The sequence below is a fragment of the Microtus oregoni genome, unplaced genomic scaffold, assembly GCF_018167655.1.
Source record: "Microtus oregoni isolate MIOR12 unplaced genomic scaffold, Mior012 000023F_ref0000262, whole genome shotgun sequence".
Classification (NCBI taxonomy): domain Eukaryota; kingdom Metazoa; phylum Chordata; class Mammalia; order Rodentia; family Cricetidae; genus Microtus; species Microtus oregoni.
The window spans coordinates 2,225,190-2,249,753 of record NW_024543082.1 but is presented as its reverse complement, the minus strand read 5'-3'; the positions used below and the strand labels follow the sequence as shown (position 1 = coordinate 2,249,753).

Here is a 24,564-nt window from a genome sequence, read left to right as displayed (position 1 = left end):
AGAAGCAAGAAGATGGTTGGTTATAAGTTCAGAGGTGTCCAGGGCCACATAGTGAGACCATGCCTCACAGAACAGAAAGTTATTCAGCAGTAGCCTACAATCATTCTGTAGCAAAGAGATGTCCTTAGAGGCCTTTGAGCTTCTGCTTCACGTTTCAAATCAGGTCTGTAGTTGCAACATCTTTTTTTTTTTTTTTGGTTTTTTTTTTTTTTTGGTTTTTTGAGACAGGGTTTCTCTGTGGCTTTGGAGCCTGTCCTGGCACTAGCTCTTGTAGACCAGGCTGGTCTCGAACTCACAGAGATCCACCTGCCTCTGCCTCCCAAGTGCTGGGATTAAAGGTGTGCGCCACCACCGCCCGGCTAGTTGCAACATCTTTAGAGTGCCTGCACCATGCTAAGTTTTGTTACAATTTGTGTGTACTACCTCATTTGATCTTTACCAGTTCTGTGAGGTTGCTGTTCTCATTATTTCTCTCATTTTGCAGTTGAGGGGTTCAGGCTGAGGAGCATTGAAGCCACTGCTAGCTCAAGTGTCCATGCCCTCCCCTTAGCTGCTCCAAATCCTTACTTTAATTGATTGACCTTTTCTGAGTGACGTGGATCCTGGGTGCCCTTACCTGGGGACCTATATACATACTTTGGTCTCTAGCTTACCTTTCTCTCCCCTTATCCTTTTTTTATGTCCTAGAAAGAAGATCCACTTCCTTTTCACTTTCTGGCCCTCTCTGGAGACCTCAAGAAGACAGAGAGCTCTCACCAGCGGAGAGTCAAACTGCCCAAGCTCCGCTGCTTTCAGACTCAGCTCTAGCCCAGGGTTCCCCACTGACCCCACATGAGATGAGTTCCAGCACTCTGACCAGCCCCATAGAGGCATCCTGGGTCAGCAGCCAAAATGACTCCCCAAGTGATGCCAGTGAGGGGCCTGAGTACCTGGCCATTGGCAACCCAGACCCCCGTGGCCGGACTGCCAGTTGTCAGAGTCACAGCAGCAATGCTGAGAGTAGCAGCTCTCACTTGTTCTCCTCCAGCAGCTCTCAGAAGCCAGATTCTGCTGCTTCTTCTTTAGGGGACCAAGAGGCAGGTAGGCAGAGTCAGCCAGGCAGTGTCCTTCGCAGGTCCAGCTTCTCAGAGGGGCAGACAGTCCCTGTCACCAACGGGACAAAGAAGAGCCACATTCGCTCCCATTCGGATACTAACATTGCCTCCAAAGGAACCACAGGTAATGACGAGCACCAGCTACTGGTTAGCAGGATGCCCCCCTCCCCGATTCAAATTCAGGGCTGGAGGGAGGGCTTGTTCCTGCGATTTTTCAGATGGCAGAGAGAAAAGAACCATTTCTGGCTGACATGTTTGTTACTCTGCTCTGTCATGAAAGACGTTTAGCATGTAGTACTCATGAAGCCCAAGTATATTTTATGTCTTCCTTTACATGATGCTAAATACTAAATGCTTCCCCGATTCTTCCAAAGTTCCTTAGCATTGGTATAGTATGAGCATTGCAGTATATGTTTTAACTGAATCTCTTAAACATCAGCAAAGTATTAAAGAGGTTTAGAGATAATCCTTTTAAATTCCTTTGTTGTGATTCCTTAAAAGTTAGTTCAGGAAGTAGTACTAAGCTGAGTACTATTAGGGTTTCCTAGTTATCATCAGGATAATAGTGAGTATGGATGGGCAGTGTGACCCTGGACCAAGTGTCAGAACTCAGACTGAGGCCCCGAGATGAGGGCCATTTGCCCTGTCCCCCTCTCTCCCAGAGTGCTAACTGGTAGTAGGGCGCAAACCTAGGCGTGATGAAGGTGAGTCTCCTTGCTTCTGTATCATATGGCCACCATCCTCCTGGGCAGCTGGTGTCTCTAGGCTTTGCTTGGGGATCATCTGTAAGTATAACTATATATCTGTAAGTATAATGTGCTCAAAGCTACTATAAGTCAGATACAAAATATACAAATAAAATAGAAAGTATTTATTTCATGAGCAAAAATAAAGGAGATTTCCGTGGCAGCTGGAGCTGCCCTTGTCTCTGTAATTTCTAGAAAGATGAAGATTCAAGGCCTCAACTAAACCCTGGGTAGCAGACCCTCATCTGTTTTCCTCCAAGAATTTTGAATGACTTACTTGAACTTAGGAAAAAAATCTCCAGGTCAAAGCCTTTTTGCATGAACTTCCTCACATGGGAAGCGTGTTGGGGTTAGACCCTCAAGTCCCATCTGCTGCAGTTCTGTGTCCACACCCCATGAGTGCACTGACCTTTGTTCATACAGAACTCCCTGGGTCCTGCATCCCACTGTTTTGTTGTTTTAAGCGGTTTAGGGATTGAACCCAGGGCCCTGATCATGCTGGGCAAGAGCTCTACAGAGCGACATTCCCAGCCTCCCTGGCTCCATTCTTGAATCTGTGTGGATTCCAGAAACCATGGAAACCTGCATGGGATAAGGGAGCCAGCAAAGACCTGTGCAGAAGGTCTGAGCATGGGTCTCGTAGCTTCTTATCCAAGTCACCCCTCCTGCAGCCCCGGTGTCCCCTCTTGGCAGCTCATGTCACCACTTCTGCCAGGTAAAAGTCACGGGGTTGGTTTGGGGTTTTTTTTCTTTCCTCTCTTTCTCTCTCTCTCTAATCTTGTTTGTTCTGTCTGGATTCTCTGTCCCTGTGTGTTTATCTGCAGGAGGCCCCAGGAGTATCACCATTATAGTTGAAGATCCCATTGCAGGTTTGGGAGTCAGTCCCCACCTCTCCTTCCTTCTCTTCCTCTGTGACCACCTTGCTTAGTTCAAAACCTCCTTTTCCAGTCTGGTGTCAAATCAAGTCTGGCAAGTTTTAATCCTTTTGCAGTGTGGGATCCATCTGTAGCAGGACACTTCGTGTTGTGCCCCAAACGTGCTTCCACATGCTTTGTTCATTCTACCAACAGCTTCTGGAAGCCATAGTCAAGCTAAAGCAATTCTCCTTTACACAAGGGTAAACATGAGGCCTGCTGCCCATCTAAGGCCTCATGATGGGTCAGTAGCAGAGTGTTCCTTACCTGAAGGCTTGCTGTGGATAACTTTATTTTTCTTGACTTCACACCAGAATGTGTTTTATTCCTTTTATGTGGTCTTGGATACACTTGCATGACTTGCCTGTCTAAGGTCCCTGTCTCCTTCCCTGCAGTCTTCGTTCCCTCATGCATCTGCATACTCCATACTCGTCACTGAGCATTTTTCTATTAAAGTCGATTTGTTCTTTGTTTTTGCTTTTTCCCTCATGGTGGTTTTCAAACTGAGATTTGTGTTCTATTCTGGGCGCTGTAATGATGGAGTTATTAATGTGTGGGTATGGGTTAGTAAAGCTGTGACGGGGAGGACTAGAGACCACAGCCTCCTGGAAATGGAGAAGTCACTGACATGTTGTCTTGGAAAAGAGAACATTAAAGAAGAAAACCTGCAGAAACAGAAGGAGAGGAAAAACTGGGAGAAAGCAGATTCTGAGTGAGTGGGAAGAAATGCTGAGTCTGTTGAGTGGGTGCCCGTAGGAGTCGGTGACCTCAGTACAGAAGCCCAGTGGCTTGTGTGGTCGAAGAACACAGTGATGGCGTTACCGGTGGTGTGGTGTGCCGTCTGAAACAGTCTCTTCCGTTGTTTCTTACCATGGTATCGTGGTGATTGCTGGTGTTTCCGTAGTTCAGTAGACAGAGCAGAGCCTACTGCCAGGGCAACAAGAACACAAAATTACTTGCTTCTTGTGTGTGTGTGTGTGTGTGTGTGTGTGTGTGTGTGTGTGTGGCACCTGACACTTGGCGTTATTTCCTGGGGAAACAGTGGATATGTCTAGGCATCTGCTCTTCCAGAGCATACTCTTCATGTCTCAGGATTTTCTTACTATGGCACTGGGCACTTTTTATTTACTTTTGAATATCAGTTTCTCCTGTCTTATGACCCCTTCAGCAACCTCTCTGTCCCCCTTGTTTTTGAGACAAAATTTTACTATGTGGTCCAGACTGGACTTGAATTCACTATTGTGATCCTCCTTCCCTGACTTTCCAAGGGCTAGGATTGCAAGCGTGTGTCACCATGCTCAGCATCAGCCTTCTCTGGAAGTCTCTTGTTTTTTCTGGTGACTAAATCCTTTGGTTTTGAAACCACCGTCCTTGACTTCTCCAGAATTGACTTGATGTTGCTTTTAAGCCCCTTTCTGAGTTTCATTTTCATTAGTGGGTGTATATTTTCTGACACTGTTTTAAAACATACTGTCAAGATATTTGGTAAAAAAATTATTGTGAGCCGGGTGGTGGTGGCGCACGCCTTTAATCCCAGCACTCGGGAGGCAGAGACAGGCGGATCTCTGTGAGTTCGAGACCAGCCTGGTCTATAGAGCTAGTTCCAGGACAGGCTCCAAAGCCACAGAGAAACCCTGTCTCGAAAAACCAAAAAAAAAAAAAAAAAAAAAAAATTGTGGTTATTTTTATTTTACCATCTAAAGATTGTTTTTTAAACTAGTTTGTTGAGAATTAGTGATTAAAGCTGGACAGTGGTGGCTCATGCTTTTTATCTGAGCACTCGGGAAGCAGAGGCAGGTGGATCTCTGTGAGTTCAAGGCCAGCCTAGTCTACAGAGTGAGTTCCAGGACAGCCAGGGCTGTAACACAGAGAAACCCTGTCTCAAAAAAAAAAAAAAAATTAGTGATTAGCTAAAATTTCATAACATTTGGTTAGAAGATAGAAGAAAAGGAGACTAAACCCCATTTTGACTTTTTTTTTCCACCTTTGCATTGTCCCAGTGGTGTTGTCTCTTCCCCTTGGACAACAAAGGGGCCTTGAGAGACCCCTTCCCTTGCTCTGGCCAGAGCAGTGCAGTCAGTAAGTGCCCCCAGCTTCCTGTTCATGGAGTATGGTGAGTGAGCACCAGGAAGGCAAGGACTGAAGCCTGCTTATTTCCATCTCGCTCTGCTCTCTCCTTGTGACTGCTGGACTTTGGAGCTCAGCTTACTCTGTGGAGGATCCTGTATGCCCTCACCTGCCCTTCTGTCATCTTCAGCTCTGAATTCACTTCCTGTGGTCCACTGACTAGGATCCCCTTCTGTCATGCTCTGGGTGCTACCATGTGTGTCTGTTGTACCATATGTGACATAGCCTGAATGAACAAGAGGCTTGACAGTGGATCTTTGCGTAGTTCTCAGAAGACAGGTTTTACATGGGAACCATTTGCAGGCAGAAGCATTCGTGTCCTTTCCTAATCCCTTTTCCTCTTTAGTGGAGTAGGAAGGACAGTGTTCCTGTAACTTCAGATAGTAAAAGGATTGTCTCTAGGATCTCTGTTTTCTCTGTCATTCTCCGTCCAGGGGTTTGGTGCTCTGGGACTCTTAAGAGTCTAAGCAATGCCTTTAGAAGATGGACCGATGTCCTCTTTGCAGTTTCTGGTCCCCGTTCCCTGTGAAGACTTGGGAAAGCCTTTAGTAGTAACATCCTCAGACTTCTTGAAGGAGCATGGCTGTTACAGGTTTTCATTTCAACTCAAATTTTATATCCGCCCTCCATTTCCCACAGAGAGTGGTCAGTACCTGTGCTCAGGAGAAGGCATGTTTCGAAGACCATCAGAAGGACAGTCCCTCATCAGTTACCTCTCTGAGCAAGACTTTGGCAGCTGTGCAGACCTAGAAAAGGTAAGGTATCAAAGGGGCAGATGAGGAGCTAGTGCAATGGGGGATCTGGCCCGATGGTCTCTGCTGTCATTGTTTTAGTGAGGTTCCGAGTACACAGCAGTACCTATGAACTGCAGTGCCTATGAACTTAGAGCTCTGTCAAGGGAATTCTTCAGGGAGCCTGTGCTTGTCATTGGTCTGGGTCTACCCTATGTAGAAATATTGGATTTTAGCCACGTGATTGTTGTTTGTTGACTCTGTGGCCTCACATAGAAACTTCTTCCAGAATCCAGGTCTACATTTGTTCCTGGGCTCAACTATGTGTATGATAACATCTGTCCACCAGTCTCTTATCGTGGGGCTTACTTACCTTGCTACTGTGGGTATGGGTGTATGACTCTGGGAAAAGAGTCTCTTTGGAATTCCTGGCTTGTTCTCCCGCTTCGTAGCCCTTGTTTCAAACATGATTGCCTGGTTTCATCAGCTTACTTAGTGCAAAGAGAGAATCGTATATCAGCAACTGAAAAGACCTGCAGTGTCCAACGGACTTAAAAATATTAGACATTTAGACTTGATCCAGTCTGTAAACAACATTTTGTTGTTGTTTTTGAGGCAGGGTTTTACTGTGCAGCCCAGGCTAGACTCCTCAAACCTTAGGATTCTCCTGTCTCTGCCCTCTGGGGACTGAGACTACAGGTGTGGGACATCACACCTGGCCTGAGTAATTTTTAAAAAGCAGTTAAAAAAAAGAAAACAGATGCTGATAAAACATCAGGTTTTATCTTTAGAAGTTGGTTCAGTTCACTTTGTTTCATTCTTAGAAGTCAAATTCTCTAGGAGATCCGAAAGTGTCCCATTGCCTCTAGAGCAAATGGTATTTCCGTCCACACACTGGGCAGAGCATCAGATAGTCAGGCCACATGCAACAGGTCTCAGTGCCAGTGTGGTGCCAGCCACGTGCAACAGGTCTCAGTGCCACAGCGATACTGGCCACGTGTGGCAGGTCTCAGTGCCATCGTGGTGCTGGCCACGCGCAACAGGTCTCAGTGCCATCGTGGTGCCGGCCACGCGCAACAGGTCTGGAACCACAGTGCTGGCCATGTGCAGCAGGTCTCAGTGCCATCATGGTGCTGGCCACGTGCAACAGGTCTCAGTGCCATTGTGGTGCTGGCTACATGCAGCAGGTCTCAGTGCTATCATGGTGCTGGCCACGTGCAACAGGTCTCAGTGCCATCGTGGTGCTGGCTACATGCAGCAGGCCTCAGTGCCACAGCGATACTGGCCACGTGCGGCAGGTCTCAGTGCCATCGTGGTGCTGGCCACGCGCAACAGGTCTCAGTGCCATCGTGGTGCCGGCCACGTGCAACAGGTCTGGAACCACAGTGCCGGCCATGTGCAGCAGGTCTCAGTGCCATCGTGGTGCTGGCTACATGCAGCAGTTCTGGAACCACAGTGCTGGCCATGTGCAGCAGGTCTCAGTGCCACAATGGTGCCGTGCTGTTGGCTGCATTTTCTCAGTGGCCTATAATGGTAGAAACGTTTGTGCCAGACACCAACAGGTCTGTGAAGGTGATTCCTTGGTGTGTAAATACTCACTTCAGTATCAGGGATGCCATTTTATCTACCCTCTTTAAGGAACTAACGCTCTTTATGATCTGCTGTGGTGGTCTGTGAACCACCCACGTGCCCTGTGCTTCCAGTTTGAAGAGGGTTTTTTTTTTCTTTTTTCATAGTTTCTTTCATTGTGTTGAGTGGAAATGGGGCTGAGCAGAAGCTATGGTTGGCACTGAGGAGATCGTGGACTGACTAGCTGAGATTCTCTTTCCATTTTTATGTAGAAAATAGAACAGATGAGGAGACAGCCATGGCCAGCTAAAAGAGCAAACACTCTAGAGCGGGCCGTTTGCCTATCTGCCTTCCTTAGAGCAGTCAAGTGCATTTCCCCTGGTGGCCCCGTTGAGGAAAGTGCATGTCTTGGGAGCTCTGCTTCCCCGCATTGTCCATCCACAAGGTGTTCCCTACTCCAGTCCTTTAACAAGCAACTTCTTCGGTGCCCTCCTTCCTCCAGGAGAATGCTCACTTCAGCATCTCAGAGTCCTTGATTGCGGCCATCGAGCTGATGAAATGCAACATGATGAGCCAGTGTCTAGAAGAGGAGGAGGTAGAGGAGGAGGATAGTGACAGGGAGATCCAGGAACTGAAGCAGAAGATCCGCCTTCGGCGCCAGCAGATCCGCACCAGAAACTTGCTCCCCGCGTACCAGGAGACTGAGCATGGAAGTGAGTGAGGCCCGGGAATATCTGGATGCCTGCCTCTTCACAGGGTGGCAAACACTGCGTTTGTGTGAGGTGTTGTGGCTAAGCCAAGGGCTCCCCTGCTGTTTTGGTTTTGTTTCTTCTCCCCATGCTAGACTAGGAACACTGCTAAGAGCTCAGGTTTCCTCCTTCACAAACAGCATTCTTCCAAAATAAGACTCCAGGGTAGGCACTAAGGCCAGGGGTCACGGATGGACTCCTCCAAAGGAGAATGGGCCAGCAGGAGTGCCAGTCCCATTTCAGCATCAGTCCCAGCTGTGGTTCTGTTCCCTCTCCTCAGTTCAAGTCTGGGCTCATTACTGTGGCATTGAGAGGGGTGACAGTGATCTTTACTATCACAGGCTTCCGGGTCACATCCAGCAGCTCCCAGTTCAGTTCACGTGATTCCACACAGTTCTCGGACTCTGGCTCTGCTGATGATGTTGACGAGTTTGAAATCCAAGGTAAGCATTGCCACTCTGTTACAAAGGAGCGCTTATTACTAACAATCCTGTTAATGTGGAGTGTTCGGCTGAGTGACCCCCAAAGAGATCTTCGTTATTACCCACTGTGTACATTGTTAGTTATTGTAAGGGACAGCTGCTCTTGCTAGAATCAGAACCGCATTAAAAGTCATGCAGACTTGAAAGGAAGAAGGTGATTGGCTATTGAAGTCACCCTGATTTTTGGTCCTCATGTGTTTATCTTTCTCTTGGGTCCTCACTCTCTTCCTCCTTCTAGCTCTTTGGGCTGAGCCAAACCACTTGATTAGAATGTGTCCCTGTGCTCCGTAACACAATTGAAATTGCTCCAAGATATATAAGAAGGAATTTTATAGTAATATGTGTGGTGGGGGACATGAATCATTAAGGGAGAAGCAAAAGAAAGGAGAAACAGATAGGTTTACAAAGCATAGCTTTAATTTCTGTCTTAGCAGTCTTAAGGCAGAGCCCCAGCCCCTTGTCGGAAGCGTCAGTGCAGTGAGGAGAGGGGCTGCCGTCTGATAAGGTGTTTGTTGTAAAGCAAGTAATGTTCCTTTTGCATCACTAGTCACCTCAGAGGGGGACCTCACAGCAGACCAATGAAACAGTCTCAAGTCCAAGCTGGTGAGTCAGGGAGTTTATTGATTTACTTACAGGCTGCATCACCAATAATAATAATAAAATCAGACCAGCATGAGTGACAGCCTCCCAAGAGCTGCTTAGCTGGAGTCCCGCCTTTAGCTCATCTCCCATCTGCTATGTGGTCTAGCACCTCCCAAGGCAGCTGGCCCGAGCATTACTCGAAGGTGGGAGATGGGGGCACAAGAGTGAACGGGTGGCTGAACTCTCAGTGAGGGTCTGATCTTCCATCCAGTTTGTGTGAAGGAAAGTCAGTAGATCCGATCTTGGGAGGGTCTCGGTGAGTCTAGCCTGGGATCAGCTGTCCTGCTTCCAACATGGCAGTGGCCACGTCATGCTTGAGTGATGTGCTTCATGGTAGCCCTGTTCCTGCAAACCATAGATCTCTTCAGGACCCAACAAAGACAAACAGCTAGCAAGCAAATGAACAGAGCGATTCAGGTGAATAAACTCTTCGCCATGGTAAACTAAGATGATTTCCCTGCAGAGCTAAATTGTCCATATGCATTCCATTTTAACACTGTAAAGTGATAATGAATAGATTTATGTTTTTAGTCTTCAAGGATCTCCTGAGTAACCAGAATGCTTTCTCACTCAGAAATTCAGATTTTACACAGCTTGTCCGGGCCTCTAAGGACTTTGCTATTTGTTCTTCCTATTATATTTGATTTTTACTCTTGACAGTAATTATAACTTAAAACTCCCCCCCCCCTTAGTTTGTGTTTTTTTTTCTAGTCGTAGTTCAACAAAGTGCACTTCTGTTGGAAACTGTTGCTTAAGTTGTGGGCCCCAAGGGTGCCTGTAATCGACTAAATTCCCTGTTGGTTCAGGACAGAAATCCTTAAAGGAGACACCATAGGACAGGATCTCAGCCTCTAGGTCCCTGCCATCCTTTGTGGTGAGGAACTGCTCGAAGACTGAGATGTTTGCCATCATCTCCAGCCTCTACACACGAACCTCCCATAGAGCTCCGCTCCTTACTCCACAGTCAAAATGACCAGCTGTTCCTAACATTGCCCTTAGCTTCTTCTTAGGAGGTGCTTGAGGCTCGACTGGCTTGAGGAAGTAGCAGTTACTGTTTTCCAAGCCTGCCCATGCATGTGGGTTCCTAAAAGCTGCACAAAAGCCACAGCATGGTCCCAAGGACGTGTGCTATGGAATTGTCATGTCAGCAACTTCCTTTCTAAAGGGCCCCTCTTTGTAATTATTGTTACACAGATGGTAGTGAAGGCTGTAACCTGACTCACATGTCAAAGAGTGGACTCTCAGTGTCAATGGCCTCGTTGTTCTCAGGTAGCCGTGCTGGAAGTGCGAATGTGCCTCTATATGCACGTGTGTGAATGTTTGCACCGGCGTTTGCACATGTTTGATCTTGTGGTACTTGTCAAAGTTATGAGAACTTCATGGGCTAGAGAACTAACTGGAAAACACTAGACAGGGCAGGAGAAATTCAGGTATTCAGATGCTATTTTACATATGACTCAAGCAGTCCTTGTCGTCTCCCCTCAGAGAGATAGTTTTAGATTAGGTAGTCATGTAAATTAGCTAGTCATGTAAATTAGCTAGTCGTGTAACTGATGGAGTCAAAGTTTCGAAAGGAATCTTCAAGCCTAGAAAAGGAGTTCCATCTTGAATTTTTTGGTATTGGTGGTAGATAAGAGCATAAAATGTATTTCATACTGAGTAAAATTTAGCGTGAAGTTCCTCAGCTGCTTTTGAAAGCTTACTAACTATAGAAATCACTGTGGAGATGGCTAATGGTTAATTTTAGTCTTTGATGCTTTATTTACTTGCAGTTTTTGTTTGGCTGCTCTTTTGTTTTTCATTTTTTTGTTTATATTTTTTTTTTATTTTTGGTTTTTGGCTTTGGGATTTTTGAGACAGGGTTTCTCTGTATGACAGTCCTGGCTGTCCTGGAACTTGCTTTATAGACAACTGACCTCGAATTCACAGAGATCCTCCTGCTTCTGCTTCCCAAGTACTGGGATTAAAGACGTGCGCCACCACACCCTGTTTATTTGCGAGTTTTTTAATAATAAATGTTATATTAAGAATGAAACCATTAAATTAAGAATTTAAGTTCAAGGGCTGGAGAGATGGCAGTAAGATCCTATATTAGTTATGAACAGTTATGCACACCACCCCCAGCCTCAGTTGACCACTAATGCATGCTCTCTGCAAATTTGCCCTTTCTGGGCGTTTCATATAAATGGAGCATTCAGTATATGATTTATGATCTCTCATCCCTGCTTCTTTCTCCCTATTTATTTTGGATGTGATGTCTGACAAATTGGCTTGGTATTTGGTGTCTGACAAATTGATTCCATAGACTTCCGGTTCTGGATAGTGTTTGAACTTTGGAGTTTAAGATTCTGTTGTTCTTGTCCCCGCCCCCTCCATTCTCTTGTGCTGTAGCCTCATCCTTTCTCCCCTCTGTAGATTCTTCTCACCTTTAAGCTCTCTGCATATATGCACCTTTCGGGTCCAGTTAGGAGACAGAAAATAGCAGGGCAGTTTGAATAGGGGACGTTGAATGGTAAGAGTTTTCAGCTGTAATAATAGTTGAATCATGGGAGAGAAACTCCTAAGGAGTGAAGAGAACACAGGAAGGGTGGATGCAGTGGCAGCCGCTCTCCCACGGGCTGCAATAGAGCAGCCCCAGGCTGTATCCCCAGGTGAGATCCAGGTGGCAGAGGAGCTTCTGAAGTCACAGAGCTGCCTTGAGTCACATTGTGGATGCTGTCCATAGGGAGAGGCCATGCCAACAGCCTCCAGTGGGAAGCCTTGCTCAGAACTCGGGCAGGACTACCAGAGAGCCTGTGGGAAAGGCTGACACTTAAACACCGCCCTCCAAAACATGCTGTGGGAAACCGTGTGTGAGAGGAAGCAGTAACTGCGCCACTGTGGCTCTGCTGTGGGCACACTTCCCTGGGCAGTATCAGTGTGCTGAGTTGTCAGTCTAGGTTGGAGCCCAGCCAGCCGGAACAGGACAAACTCGTTTCTTCCCAGCATCCTCCCAGTGCCCTCCAGTGATGCTTTATTTATGCCAGTTGACCAGGAGACTTGTTGGAAGCACAGCAGATTTGGGCTCAAAGGTAATAAATTGAAACCTAATATAATATATGAAGAAGGGTATTTGTGAACTATATTTTCTGATAAGTAAAATCTGCATGGAGCTTGTGCTGGCTGTTTTTAATGTCAACTTGACAAAAGCTGGAGTTATCCGAAAAGAGGGAATCTCAATTGAGAAAATGCTTCATAAAGTCTGGCTGTAGGGCATTTTCTTAATGATTGACAGGGGAGGACCCAGCCCATTGTGGTTGGTGCTATCCCTGGGCTAGTGGCCCTAGGTTCTATAAGAAAGCAGACTGAGCAAGCCAGTAAGCAGCACCCCTCTATGGCCTCTGCATCAGCTCCTGCCTCCAGGTTCCTGCTCTGCTTGAGTTCCTGTCCTGACTTCTTTTGAAGATGAACAGTGATGTGGAAGTGTCAGCCAAACAAACCCTGTCCTCCCCAAGTCGCTTTTCTCATAGTGTTCCATGACAGCAAGAGTACAGTAACTCTAATTAGGAAAAGATCAAGGTAACCAATTGCTCCTCCTCCTATGTAAACCGCTTTTGGGTGGGTTACTTAGTCTAGGGGTAACCCACCCTGCAGTTCAGTTATTCCAGGGTCCTGGAGAGGCACTATCTGGAAGATAATGGGCTAGGAGAGAAGAAGGAGGCTAAGCCGGGTTCTTGTCAAAGCCTCCGCTTATTAGAGATGGGGTATACAGTTTATATAGGGTAAGGAGTTGGGGGGTGGGCACAGGAGCCTGGGCTCTTGCAGCATGGTTCACGTTGGTCACGTGGTCCAGGTTACCTTCGGTCAGGTCACGGTCAGGTCACGTAGGCCAGGAAGTCACAACTAGGAGTTGACACACCTAGTTCTCTAGATAGTTTGGAATGTGGGGCAGGTTCCGCTAACAGATAGCTCTCCATTAACAGCCAATTTGGGTGTGGGGTTCTCTGCAGACTCCCCAGGGTGATGATGGTTCCTGCAATAATCCTAGGAGGAAATGGCTCCTGACACTCCTACTCTTTTAAAATCCGTTTTAACAATAATGTAGTTCTCCACTTTACAGTCTTCCTCTTTGAGTTAATGATCGCAGAAAGTGCACTGGCATTGGATCCCTGGCTGTGCTGGAGATTGTTTTATCTGCTAATGGAAAGTGAGTGGAAACCATTGTCAGTACAGCCAGGAAATCCCTAAGCTAACTCCCTAAGTTTCACTTGCTTTGTTTAGAAATGTGTAGATTTTGCTAAAACCAGAAGTGTAGCCAGTTCTTCATGATCAGTCCAGCCACCTAGTAGAGCACCTTCCCCTCATGTGACATCGTTTTCTTGTCTGTTTTTACGTTTTAGTTTTTCTGGGTGTGAGGGCAACCATGTGGGTCCTGGGGCTTGAACTCAAGTCCTCATGGCTGGCAGCAGGCACCTTTACCTCCAGAGCCATTTTGCCAACCCCTGTGTTTATATTTTATAACTTTCCTCCATCAATAATAATTACTTTATCTATGGAAAGCCTCAAAAGCACTTCAGATAAATTCTCTTGGAAAAATATATTTGTTTTAAACATATTTGTTTTTGTTCAAAAAATTAAGAAGACATTTTATAGTTATGCTAAACTCCACTAGGAAGGTGCAAGCTGCTTTCTGTTCTCTACAGAATGCTTTCCTTAGCTATTTTTGAGCTTGGTGTGGTTATATCACTGTGTTCAACCAGTGGTCCATCCATGTCAACTTAATCATCTGCCTGAACTAACTAGGGTCAGCAGGACACCCCGCAGGCACAGTAAAGTGAAGGTGTTTGATCGGTGTAGGGTGCCATATCCAGTTTGATATTAGCACTGCCTCAACCCTCTGCGCTGGGGTAGGATCCTTACCCCAGGCAATGTGGTTCTCCACACTCTTGCAGTATTTATGATCAGCTAAAAAGCACCTGCCACATAACCTCCTCTGACCTTTTATGTATCTGATGAAAAAGAATAATAAGCAGGATAATCCAGCTGATTATAGGTTCTAAAGAAAAAAGAATAAAGATTAAAAAAGACTTCCTTATTTGAATATGAAATGCTCTGCTTAACTATAAAGTTACATTCTGAGAAATGTATCCCTGGATGATTTTGTGTGACTATCATAGATCATAGAATTTACTTACACAGACTGAGGTGGCTACTGTGTCTGAGATCCTGTCACCTCAGGATAGGGTTTCAGGGGCCCACTGTCTTATACATTGACCACCACTGACAGAAATAATAATGGTTTCTGTAGCAACCGATATTAGCAGTATGTAACACTTTCTTTTTTAAAAAAAAAAATATTTATTTTGTATACTATATTCTGTTTGTGTGTGTGCCTGCAGGCCAGAAGGGGGCACCAGACCTCATTACAGGTGGTTGTGAGCCACCATGTTGTTGCTGGGAATTGAACTCAGGACCTTTGGAAGAGCAGGCAGTGCTCTTAACCGCCGAGCCATCTCGCCAGCCCTGTAACACTTTCTTTTATAGCCTGGCCCTACGATATCAAAATTGGTTAGTTCCTTATTCAAGGATGTCTGTCTAGGATTTTCTTTAATTTTTCCCTATCCCAAGCAGGATGAAATTTGCAAAAACTTGAATTGCTTTTAGTCAGTTAATCATTCTGGAACTACTCTGAAAACCCTTTCTATGGAGAACATCCTGAGTGCTGTTTGACAAGTGTAGTGAGGAGGAGCGGCGGGCTGCGTTCCTGGCGCCCTGCCGCCCGCATGGCTAGCTTATGCCCCGAAATAATTACACGGAAACTGTATTTTTTTAAACATTGCTTGTCCCATTAGTTTTAGCCTCTTATTGGCTAATTCTCACATCTTTGATTAATACATTTCTAATAATCTGTGTAGCCCACGAGGTGTCTTACCAGGGAAGATCTTAACCTGCATCTGTGTTGGGTGGGAGAATCATGGCGACTGTCTGACTCGGCTTTCTTTCTCCCAGCATTTTGTTCTGTTTTCTCCGCCTACCTAATTTTCTGTCCTATCAAAGGACCAAGGCAGTCTCTTTATTTAACCAGCGAAATTAACACAAAACAGAAGACTTTCCCCCATCAGACAAGACAAGATTCATGTTCAGCCCTAGCAGGATTTATGACCCCCAAGTCAATGGTGCACACCAAACAGTTGTGTAAAGGTCTGGCTGCTGTTGCCCAGACATTTTCCCCCTCTTCCCCATCAATGCTGGTGGCAGTAGACTAGACAGCTGACATGCTTTTGATCTGTATGATTTGGGTGACTGAAGTTCAGACAGAAAATATGACAGAAATGAGCACCTTTTTGTCAAATAAAATGGTCTTTTTGTAGTTACAAGGGGGAAAAAAGGGCCGATGTCTTGTTTTTATATGCTTTTAAAGCAAATGAGCTGGGTTGTAGCTCACTGTCAGAGTGCTTGCCTGTCATGTCGGGCCCTGGGTTTGCTCTCCAGCACTGCCCCAAACAAATAGCACATCAAGGCAGCATGAAGCTTTGAAGCCATTGTTTGTGAACAGTATTATTCGAATTAGACTTGTATCCAGAAATATGTATTAAATGTTGTAAAGATCAGTGAATTAGACATAATCTCATTTCCTCACAGAGATGTTTTGTAATCTGGTTGTACAAACAAAAGAATCTATGTGCAGTTAAAGCATAAGGCACAATTGAGCTAGCCGTGGCCAAGTGCAGAGTGACATCATGTAAGCGTAGTGCTCTGCCGAGGGGCTCAGACACAGTACTAGTCATTGTCCGGATTAATTAAGGAGAAAAGTTCCTCTCGCTGCCCGTCAAAGAAAGTAAGAAATGAGACTATCAAGATGGCCTTTTTATGACTTGGTTAGGGCCTGACGTGTCCTAGAATAAGACCTTCTATAGGGTTTGGGTCAGTGGGGTCTCTAGGGGCTCGGGTCTGTCTTTAGAACTTTGCTCATTTTTCTGTAATTACACATGAGATTGCTATAGTAATGATCATGTTGACATGTGTGACAGGTCCTGTGGAAGGTTGGTTACCAGGCTTCTCCAGGGAGTCTCGAGCCGTGGAGAAGTTCTTTTCCTCCCTGGCCCACCAGACAGGAGTAAAATCTTCCCGTGAAACTTTATTCTAAACATAGAGAAAGCATCTAACATCAGGGGTAATGGTGAGCAGTGAGACACAGACATTTAATAGGTAACCTTGATGATCTAAATCTTGTGTTGGTTGATAATTATTTTGTTAAAAAAAAAAAAAGATAGACAGAGCCCTTATTTTAGGTGCTTTCAACACATGTTCCTCCTGCCTCAGCCTCTCCAGTTCTGGAATTATAAGCACAAGCTACCTACCACACCACTTTTGGGAGGATATCATTTAAGAGAGCTTGAGATTCACTCAAGAGGGAGATTTAATCATCATTGTAGTTGTGTCTGTAGTGTGTCCCCGTGTGCCTGCAGATCTCTCTTTCGCTCACTGTTTACACCAAACCCAAGTTTGTCCCCCCCCCCCAATACGTAACCACTTTGACCTTCTCAGTGCTCTGCATGATGTCACTAATTCAGCCTGGTTGTGATATGGATGGAGATGAACTCTGAGTAGTGCATAGAGCCTCACTGTTCCGTGCGCTGCATAGAATGTAGCTCCTAGCTGCCACCTTAGTGCTTAGCTGCAGCACCCTGTGACGGTTTCCTTAGCTTCTCTTCCTCTCCCAGTTCCTGCTCCTCTGATCTCTGGTTTCCATGCAGATGCTGACATCAGGCGGAGTGCAGTCTCCAATGGCAAATCATCCATCTCCCAGAACTTGTGAGTATTTCTTCATTTTAATAACCTTTGGGATGCATGGAGAAACAAAGCCAGAACACGGCCCGTGGTTGAGAAAGGGCACAGAGAAAGCCATCCCATTTCACCAACAGGCAAGGTTCAAGTGATGGCCCTGCCAGATGGTGGCAATTCAAGGGGAGAAAGACCTCATCTCTGAGAGGCGCAATAGCAGTTTTACTGATTTATTTTATGAACAAGCATACTGTCCATTTTGCGATTAAAGAAATTGAACTTTAGGAAAGGAAAATACAGAACTCTTAACTCAATGCTGGTAGGTGAGATAGGGACTTGTATATAGACTCAGGATGATTAAGAACAACCGTATTCTTTCCACAGTGCATGTGTGTCTGGCACTGAGTAAAGAAACTGAACAGTCCGGGTGCAGCGAGTGTTCCCTCAGCTGTAAAGTTCAGGCACATGGTCCCGAAAGGAAACCGATCTTCCTGACTTGGTGACTCAATTCTCCTTGGTTCTCTCCTTCCCAGCTCCCATTGCTTCCTGCACTCCACATCTGCTGAGGCAGTGGCCATGGGGCTTCTGAAGCAGTTCGAGGGCATGCAGCTTCCAGCTGCCTCCGAGCTAGAGTGGCTAGTTCCAGAGCACGATGCCCCACAGAAGGTAGGCTCTTCCCACTCTCCCCTGCCCAGGAGCCTATGAACCTTCAGGTCCTGTTTTCCTCTCTCACGCGGCCCTAGTCGAGAACGAGCCTGTGCATCTGTCCGTGTTCCTGGGCAGCATTTGTTAAAGCGCAGAGTGAGTGAATGAGAGAGTGCTTGCTGGCCTGGGTTTCCCTAGCAGTTTCCCCTTCGCGGCCCTCTTCCGCAGAAGAAAATCTCTTGTTTTGGGCTAACTTTAAGGCATGATGTGAAAGTGAATTGTTCAAATCCTGCAGCTGAACCTCTTAGGGCATGAGGCACACTAGCATAGGCCCTGGGAAGAGGCGGGGTAGCATCGGTGATGGGTGCCAGCACCCAGGATGATGCTTCTGTTTGCTTCTTGGAACACAAGGTCCTTGTTTCTAGGAGCCTAGTACCTACTAGATTGTTTTGAAATCAGGGTTCCTTGAAGATCAGCATGTAGTGATTCTGAAATTTGTTTTGTGGTCTCTGCTTCTGTCGTGGACGGAGGGACCCAGCATCTGTGTCCTCTGGATTGTCCAGCCAGCTCACCTGCACTTTCGTCCTGCAGCTCCTGCCCATTCCCGACTCACTGCCCATCTCACCGGATGACGGGCAGCATGCGGACATCTACAAGCTGCGTATCCGTGTCCGTGGCAACCTGGAGTGGGCTCCACCTCGGCCTCAGATCATCTTTAATGTTCATCCAGCTCCAACGTGAGTAGAGTTATGGTCTTGCCTCTCGGTTCTGCCTTTGGTTGTACTTTCCACACAGTTCTGTGTATTTAAAAGCATAGAAAGGGGATTCTGTTTTGTTCTGTTCTGTTTTGTTTTGTTTTTCTTAAGTTCTTTTAGTCCTTTAATTCTTTCCCATACCTAACTGGACACCACCCCAGTCTTTTAAATCAGCATTTCCAAACTGTCTCCCAGTAGTTGATGGACTTACTAGGTTTTCTCCTCTTTTTAAGATAAATGCTTTCCTTCCCCATTGTTCTTTCCGGGTCATTATTCCTTATGCCTTGCATTTACACAGAAACGTGGTTCCTGTTGAGGATAATCACTTGATCACTGCCGTGGTGCACCGCCATAAATCCTAACCTCGTAGATCTCCCCATAGATTGAGTTTTGTCCAACTCTAACAGGAAGCTGGTGAATTTTCGGCTCTCCATCTTCCAATCCCCTCTCCTTCCCTTTCTGTAGGAGGAAGATCGCTGTAGCCAAGCAGAATTACCGCTGTGCAGGCTGTGGCATCCGGACTGACCCCGGTAAAGCTCTGTCCTTACCTAGAGGAGGTGATAGAGCAGATATGGGGAGAAGGAAAGAAGGGCCTGAGCAGGAGGGGGGCTGAGGCAGGGGTTGGCAGTTGTGGGGAATTAGCTGGGGGAGCAGTACACCAGCAGAACCACTTCCTGGAGAAACCGAATCATTATAGCCAGGTTCTCAGAGACTGAGTCTCAACACTTCTGGCAGGTTTGGATTCTTTGGTGGCCTCCAGGATAGGATGCAACAGCCATGGACCTCATTATGCAGGGGGTTTTCCCCAGTTTTAGAAAATTCACACAAAAGCTGCTAGAAGCCGCTTTGCCCTCCCTGCCTGCCGTTTGAAGAGCTGCCAGCTTCTGGGTGCAGAAGCATCTAGCCTTTGGCTTTCTGGCTTTCCTAGATTATATCAAGCGGCTTCGATACTGTGAGTACCTGGGCAAGTACTTCTGTCAGTGCTGCCACGAGAACGCCCAGATGGTCGTCCCCAGCCGGATCCTGCGCAAATGGGACTTCAGCAAATACTACATCAGCAACTTTTCCAAGGACCTGCTCATCAAGATCTGGAATGATCCTCTCTTCAATGTGCAGGACATCAATAGCGCCCTTTACAGGAAGGTCAAGCTGCTCAATCAAGTCCGGGTAAGATGCCTGCACAGGCCGCCTCACAGATCCCTGCTCCTCCTCTCCTAGCTCTGTCTGTGCTGGTGCAACCCCCTTAGGTCACCACCTGTCACCATTGGGTCTGATTTCCCTGGCTGGGCGTGGAGCCCTGCACTAATACCCATAGTACTAGCAAACCCTCTACCACCGAGCTGCCCATCTACAGTCCCGGGGACTCGTCTTGCCAGAGTCTCCCAGCAGCTGTGAGTCTGTAGATAGCACTTGAAAGCAAAAACAGTTCCTACACTCCCCAAGCACAGGAGTGGGAGTTTGTATCCCAGAGTCCCAGCAGCTGCCAGTGTGTCTGAATGAGCACACTGACCTGGCAGAAGGGCCTTCCCTGGCCAGAGATCACTTGAGTGAGTTGTTGAAGTTGAAGCTGTTGACTGAGAGGTGTGAGGGCCCTCCAAACCCTGGCTGCTCCATGCAGAGCGTGAAGGCACCTCCCGACCCTTCTAACAGCCCCTTCTCTCTCCTTCTCAACCCAATGACTTGTCTTTAGCTGCTGCGGGTTCAGCTGTACCACATGAAGAACATGTTTAAGACCTGCCGGCTGGCCAAAGAGTAAGTGTCGTGGAGGCCAGAGTCCTCTGGTGTCCTGTCTCTGAGAGGAGCATGTCCTAGCAGGAAGGGTTTGCAGGAATGCCTGAAAGTAGTAAATGGGAAGCCGTGGCGGTAATTAGATCTGTGTCCTCTGGGAGGAGGACCATCTGTCCAGGGCCAGACACCACTTCCCAAGCTCACTCTACAGGGTTGAGAAATAAAATGCTTCTGTCCTCCAGGGAATGGTGTGAGGAAGCTGGGGTGGCCTAGGGTGTCACCAGCCCCATGAGCTTCTCCCCTGCCGAGTGAGGACTTTTGTACTGTCGTGTGGCATGTGAAAGGATTACTCCCAAGCCCTCCTACATCCTCTCATTTCCTGTAGGCTTTTGGATTCCTTTGACGTGGTTCCCGGCCACCTGACAGAGGATCTCCACCTGTACTCACTGAACGACCTGTCTGCGACCAAGAAGGGAGAACTGGGGCCCCGGCTGGCTGAGCTCACCAGAGCAGGAGTTGCGCACGTAGAGAGATGTATGGTGAGGAGCCGTGTTCTACCATGCAGCTGAGGCCTTGCATGGGGCTTAGTGGTGGGCCAGGGTCTTGACATTTAGCTCCAGAAACTTGATGTGGCCAGTTGACACTGGAAGAAACCAGAGAGCTTGCTGCTGGCCTAGTGAGTGAGCGGCAGGATCTTCTGAAGGACCTGGGGTTAGAGGAGAGTCTATGCTGGTGTTGCCCGAGTGAGACTGGGCAGCGCTCGGTGAAGGATCCCACGCTTGTGGAGGACTCTGGCCAGAATCTGGACCTGTCCTCAGCCACAGTTCAAACAGTCTGTTCTCTGTGTAAAGCCTCAGTGTTGTTCTGAGATGAAGGGAATACTTAGATGAGACCTAATTCTTCCCTCTTGAGCTTCTGTGGTTTAATGAAGCAGCCTATTTGATGGCCTTTTTTGCAAATTCTGTTTACAAATGTAGGTTATTACCATTCGTGATAAGATCAACAAAGCTAGAAAGTCAGAAATGATGCTTTTAGATCTACCCATCTCTGCTGCCCAGTCTGTGGCCCTGTGGGGGTGTGGGGGAGGGCAGAGGGGTGAGTAGACTGCACTGTAACCTGACTAGAGGCTATTATTTTGGGGAAACACTCTTGCCCTTACCTTAAGTTTTGTGTGATGGTACCCAGCCCTGATCTGGCTCTCATAGTCACAAGTCCAGCCCCAGGCTCTACCCTTCAATCCTGCCCAAAGTTGTATTTATGGCTTGCTTCCCCTCACCAAGGCCTCCTTTCCGGGCCAGTCCCTCACCTTGTTACCGTTACTCTCCTCCATAGCTGTGCCAAGCCAAAGGCTTCATCTGTGAGTTCTGCCAGAATGAGGATGATGTCATCTTTCCTTTTGAGCTCCAGAAGTGCCGGACCTGTGAAGGTGAGGACGATGCTAGCATTGAGACGAGCAAGGCTGGACACAAAGTGATGTGTTCCCTGCGTGTCCTCTGTTAGCAGGAGGATGGTGGGAGTCACCCCACACACTGCCACCCCCAGAGCACAAGCTATGGGGAGAAGTGGCTGAGGGGCTGGCTTGTTTCCAGCCTGGGAGAATACAAATTATTTTCTTCTCTTTCTCTTTCAACCCGAATAGAGTGTAAAGCGTGTTACCACAAAGCTTGCTTCAAGTCTGGAAGCTGCCCCCGGTGTGAGCGGCTGCAGGCCCGGCGGGAGTTGCTGGCCAAGCAGAGCCTGGAGTCCTACCTGTCTGACTATGAGGAGGAACCCACAGAAGCCTTGGCTCTAGAGGCCACTGTCCTGGAGACCACTTGAGGAATGCACCTGACCCTTTGTCTGAGGGACTGCCTAGGGTCAAACGATACAGAACTGAGCCACGCCTCCAAGAAAGGTGGTAGGGCCTTTAAAAAATATATTGTCATTTTTTTATGACTTGTCTGCTGTCCAGGTGTAGGGCACCTTTATTGGTTGGTGGGTCCAGTCTGTTGTGACAGATATCTGTGAGCACTGGGCATTTCCGTCAGAACTGCCCCTTGGAGTGCCTCTTGTCAGGGGAATGGACAGCAAGACCCAGTTCTTCTGACATGCTTGGCCTGTTTGACTAGGCCCAGATCTGGTTACAGCCGCAGCTCAAGGATCATTCCCACTCTTGACTTAGCGCCCCAGCTCCTGAGCCAGGCCCTTCTCAGCCGATGCTCTTCTCCTTTGCGGCTGAAACAGGAGAATGGAGTTTCCCTGTCCCAGTCCTGAAAGAGAACAAGACTGTGCCCTGAGGCATGGGAGAGAATGGGCTACATGGCGGGCATTCTGTCCGACTGACTTAGGCATTTGGGGGGCGTGTAAGAACAGAATCATTATTGTCCCAGAATCCTCAGAGACCTCAAGGAGGCAAGCATGACTTCCCTGTTTCAGGTATTCCAGGCACAAGTGGACACAAGCTGGCTTGTGTACTCTGCTGGGCTTGAAGCAAAGAGCAGAACTGAACCTTAGGCCAGGCCTGTTTGTAGCCAGCACCACACGCATAACTGAGGCTGCAGCGGGTGCCTAAGGAGCCTTTATTGGGATACAGGTTAATGGGCACCTCTTGGGTGTTCGGGCTCTCAGTAACCAGCTTGAGTGCAGGTGTGTTTCCAGCTCAGGCAAGGATAAAAACCCCACCCACCATCCTAACGTGGGTCCCTTACTGCTCTGTATGGTTCTAAGCAGAGGCATGACCCCACTGTACTCTCCGTCCCCTTCCCCCAGCAGAGCTGGGCCCTCCCTCTGGCTCATCTCTTGCCTTAGTTTCTTTTCTCACTTAGTAGCTTTAGAGAACTCGACAGTTTGTGAATGTTTCTGTTTGCTCAGAGTAACAGGAGCTTTTATGCCGTTTATGCACTTAACTCCTTGGTAATATATGTTGGACCATCTATTTCATGTTACTGAATTTAATACACTCCTCCCCCATCACTTAATGTGCTTTCCCTGGGGTTTCCTAGACTAGGCCAGACATATCTGTTGGGTGTTTGAACTGCCGCAGCATCTGACTTCTGTGAACACTGGCCGGGGTTGCATCTCAGAGCCCGGTGTTCTGGGAACTGCTGTCCACAGTGCTTTTGTTCTAGAACTGACTTCTTCCGTGAACCTGTCTTCCTGTATTGGTTGCTAGTGAGATAACTGGCCCAGGCACTGTCCTAGGAACTCAAATAAATTTGCACATGGTTGGTAGAAGCTGACAGGTCCTGTGCTCAAGGGAACAAGGGGTCTCCCAGAGAGACAGAAGGGATGTTGACGTAACAGCCACACGGAGCTCTAGCAGAGCAAGAAGCACATGGCAGAACTGGGCCGTGGCACCGTTCCTCTGCCTCACATGGGAACTGACAGCAGCACTGGGCTGGGTGACTCGGACTGTTGGCTCAGTTGAGACAGAAAGCCGAGACCAAGAGACCAAGGCTGTTTCGAAGGGCTGATCAGGAATCTCCCTTCCTTAAGGAGATTTAGGAATGATCCCTTCTAACTCAAGTGTCACCGAGTCAGCCCTCGGATTCAGACTCTGGCTCCAGTTCCAGTTTGTGGCTGACTTCCCGTCCAGCTGCTCACTTCAGGTCACCGCTGCCACCCAGGCTTCGCGTCCACACGGGTTCCAGCTGACCTCAGTGTCCCCACGTCCCCAGCCCGTTCCTCTGGATCACGTATCTTAGTGCTCCTGATTCTGTGCTGTCGTTACCGTCCAAGTACACACGTTTATTTATTTGGGAGTGGGGGAGACGGGAGGCTACGAAAGCACTTTGTCACGTAGCTGTATGAGAGAGTCCCCACTGTGGGGATTCTGAACGCACTGAAGAGCGAGGTGGGAGGGGAGCACCCTCTGTACAAAGGGAAGCATTTGCTTCTGAGGTGGAGACAAGCTCCGAGGCACTCGGTTGTGGAAGCCCAGCCTCTGCACTTAGGGGGCTCTTACCAGCTTCCTCAACCAAACTAACAGAAAGGGAGCAAGAGTCGGAATAAAAACATCCGTTTGTGTACAGCTTGTGTTTTGAACTGGATTTTCACCTGCTGTAATGTGTGCACATCCTAACCATTCATGCTCATCTAATAAACTAAGGAAATTAAATCTTGCCTTTTATGTACCTGCTTTGGCGACTGTGGAAGGGTATTGTGTATCTGCTGAAAGCAGCCATGTCTGAAAGCTACCACGGTACTTTGTTGTTAGTTGTTTCATTATTGCTATTGTTGATTTTTTTTTTTTTTTATTTTTGGTTTTTCAAGACAGGGTTTCTCTGTGGTTTTGGAGCCTGTCCTGGAACTAGCTCTTGTAGACCAGGCTGGTCTCGAACTCACGCTATTGTTGATTTTTAAAGACAGGGTCTCCCCATGTATCCCAGACTGGCCCCAAACTTGAAATCCTCCTGCCTCTGCCTTCCTTGTGCTAGGATGACAGGTATACCCCACAGGACACTGTGCTCGTGACTCTTCAGATGTCTCCTTATGGTCTCCCACCACTGTCTAAAACCTAACCATTACTGACTCAGATTTGAAAACAACTTGTCTTCGACTGGCTCTTGAGTCAGGTCCCGTGTCTGGCTAGTCAGGCATTATCTCCCCATCACCTGTCAATCAAGTGTGTCTCTTGTCC

The 24,564-nt window shown here is 47.5% G+C and overlaps 1 protein-coding gene across 6 annotated transcripts in view; it reads left to right on the top strand.

Moving 5' to 3' along the window:
* Positions 1 to 24,035, top strand: part of Rubcn (rubicon autophagy regulator) — a 63,571-nt gene extending 39,536 nt beyond the window's left edge. For 4 of the 6 annotated variants that reach the window (XM_041672787.1, XM_041672786.1, XM_041672784.1 and 1 more), the window contains 14 exons: positions 688 to 1,218; positions 2,665 to 2,709; positions 5,521 to 5,636; positions 7,684 to 7,894; positions 8,272 to 8,373; positions 16,791 to 16,848; positions 17,352 to 17,484; positions 18,055 to 18,200; positions 18,684 to 18,748; positions 19,147 to 19,385; positions 19,909 to 19,970; positions 20,332 to 20,485; positions 21,279 to 21,372; positions 21,586 to 24,035. In XM_041672787.1, the coding sequence (XP_041528721.1) occupies positions 688 to 1,218; positions 2,665 to 2,709; positions 5,521 to 5,636; positions 7,684 to 7,894; positions 8,272 to 8,373; positions 16,791 to 16,848; positions 17,352 to 17,484; positions 18,055 to 18,200; positions 18,684 to 18,748; positions 19,147 to 19,385; positions 19,909 to 19,970; positions 20,332 to 20,485; positions 21,279 to 21,372; positions 21,586 to 21,764 (2,135 nt within the window). In that variant the 3' untranslated portion in view covers positions 21,765 to 24,035. Of the gene's footprint in view, positions 1 to 687; positions 1,219 to 2,664; positions 2,710 to 5,520; positions 5,637 to 7,683; positions 7,895 to 8,271; positions 8,374 to 10,248; positions 10,324 to 16,790; positions 16,849 to 17,351; positions 17,485 to 18,054; positions 18,201 to 18,683; positions 18,749 to 19,146; positions 19,386 to 19,908; positions 19,971 to 20,331; positions 20,486 to 21,278; positions 21,373 to 21,585 lie in introns of all 6 variants that reach the window. The other 2 variants (XM_041672789.1, XM_041672785.1) reach the window with 2 other exon arrangements.
* The last annotated feature ends 529 nt before the right edge of the window (positions 24,036 to 24,564 follow it).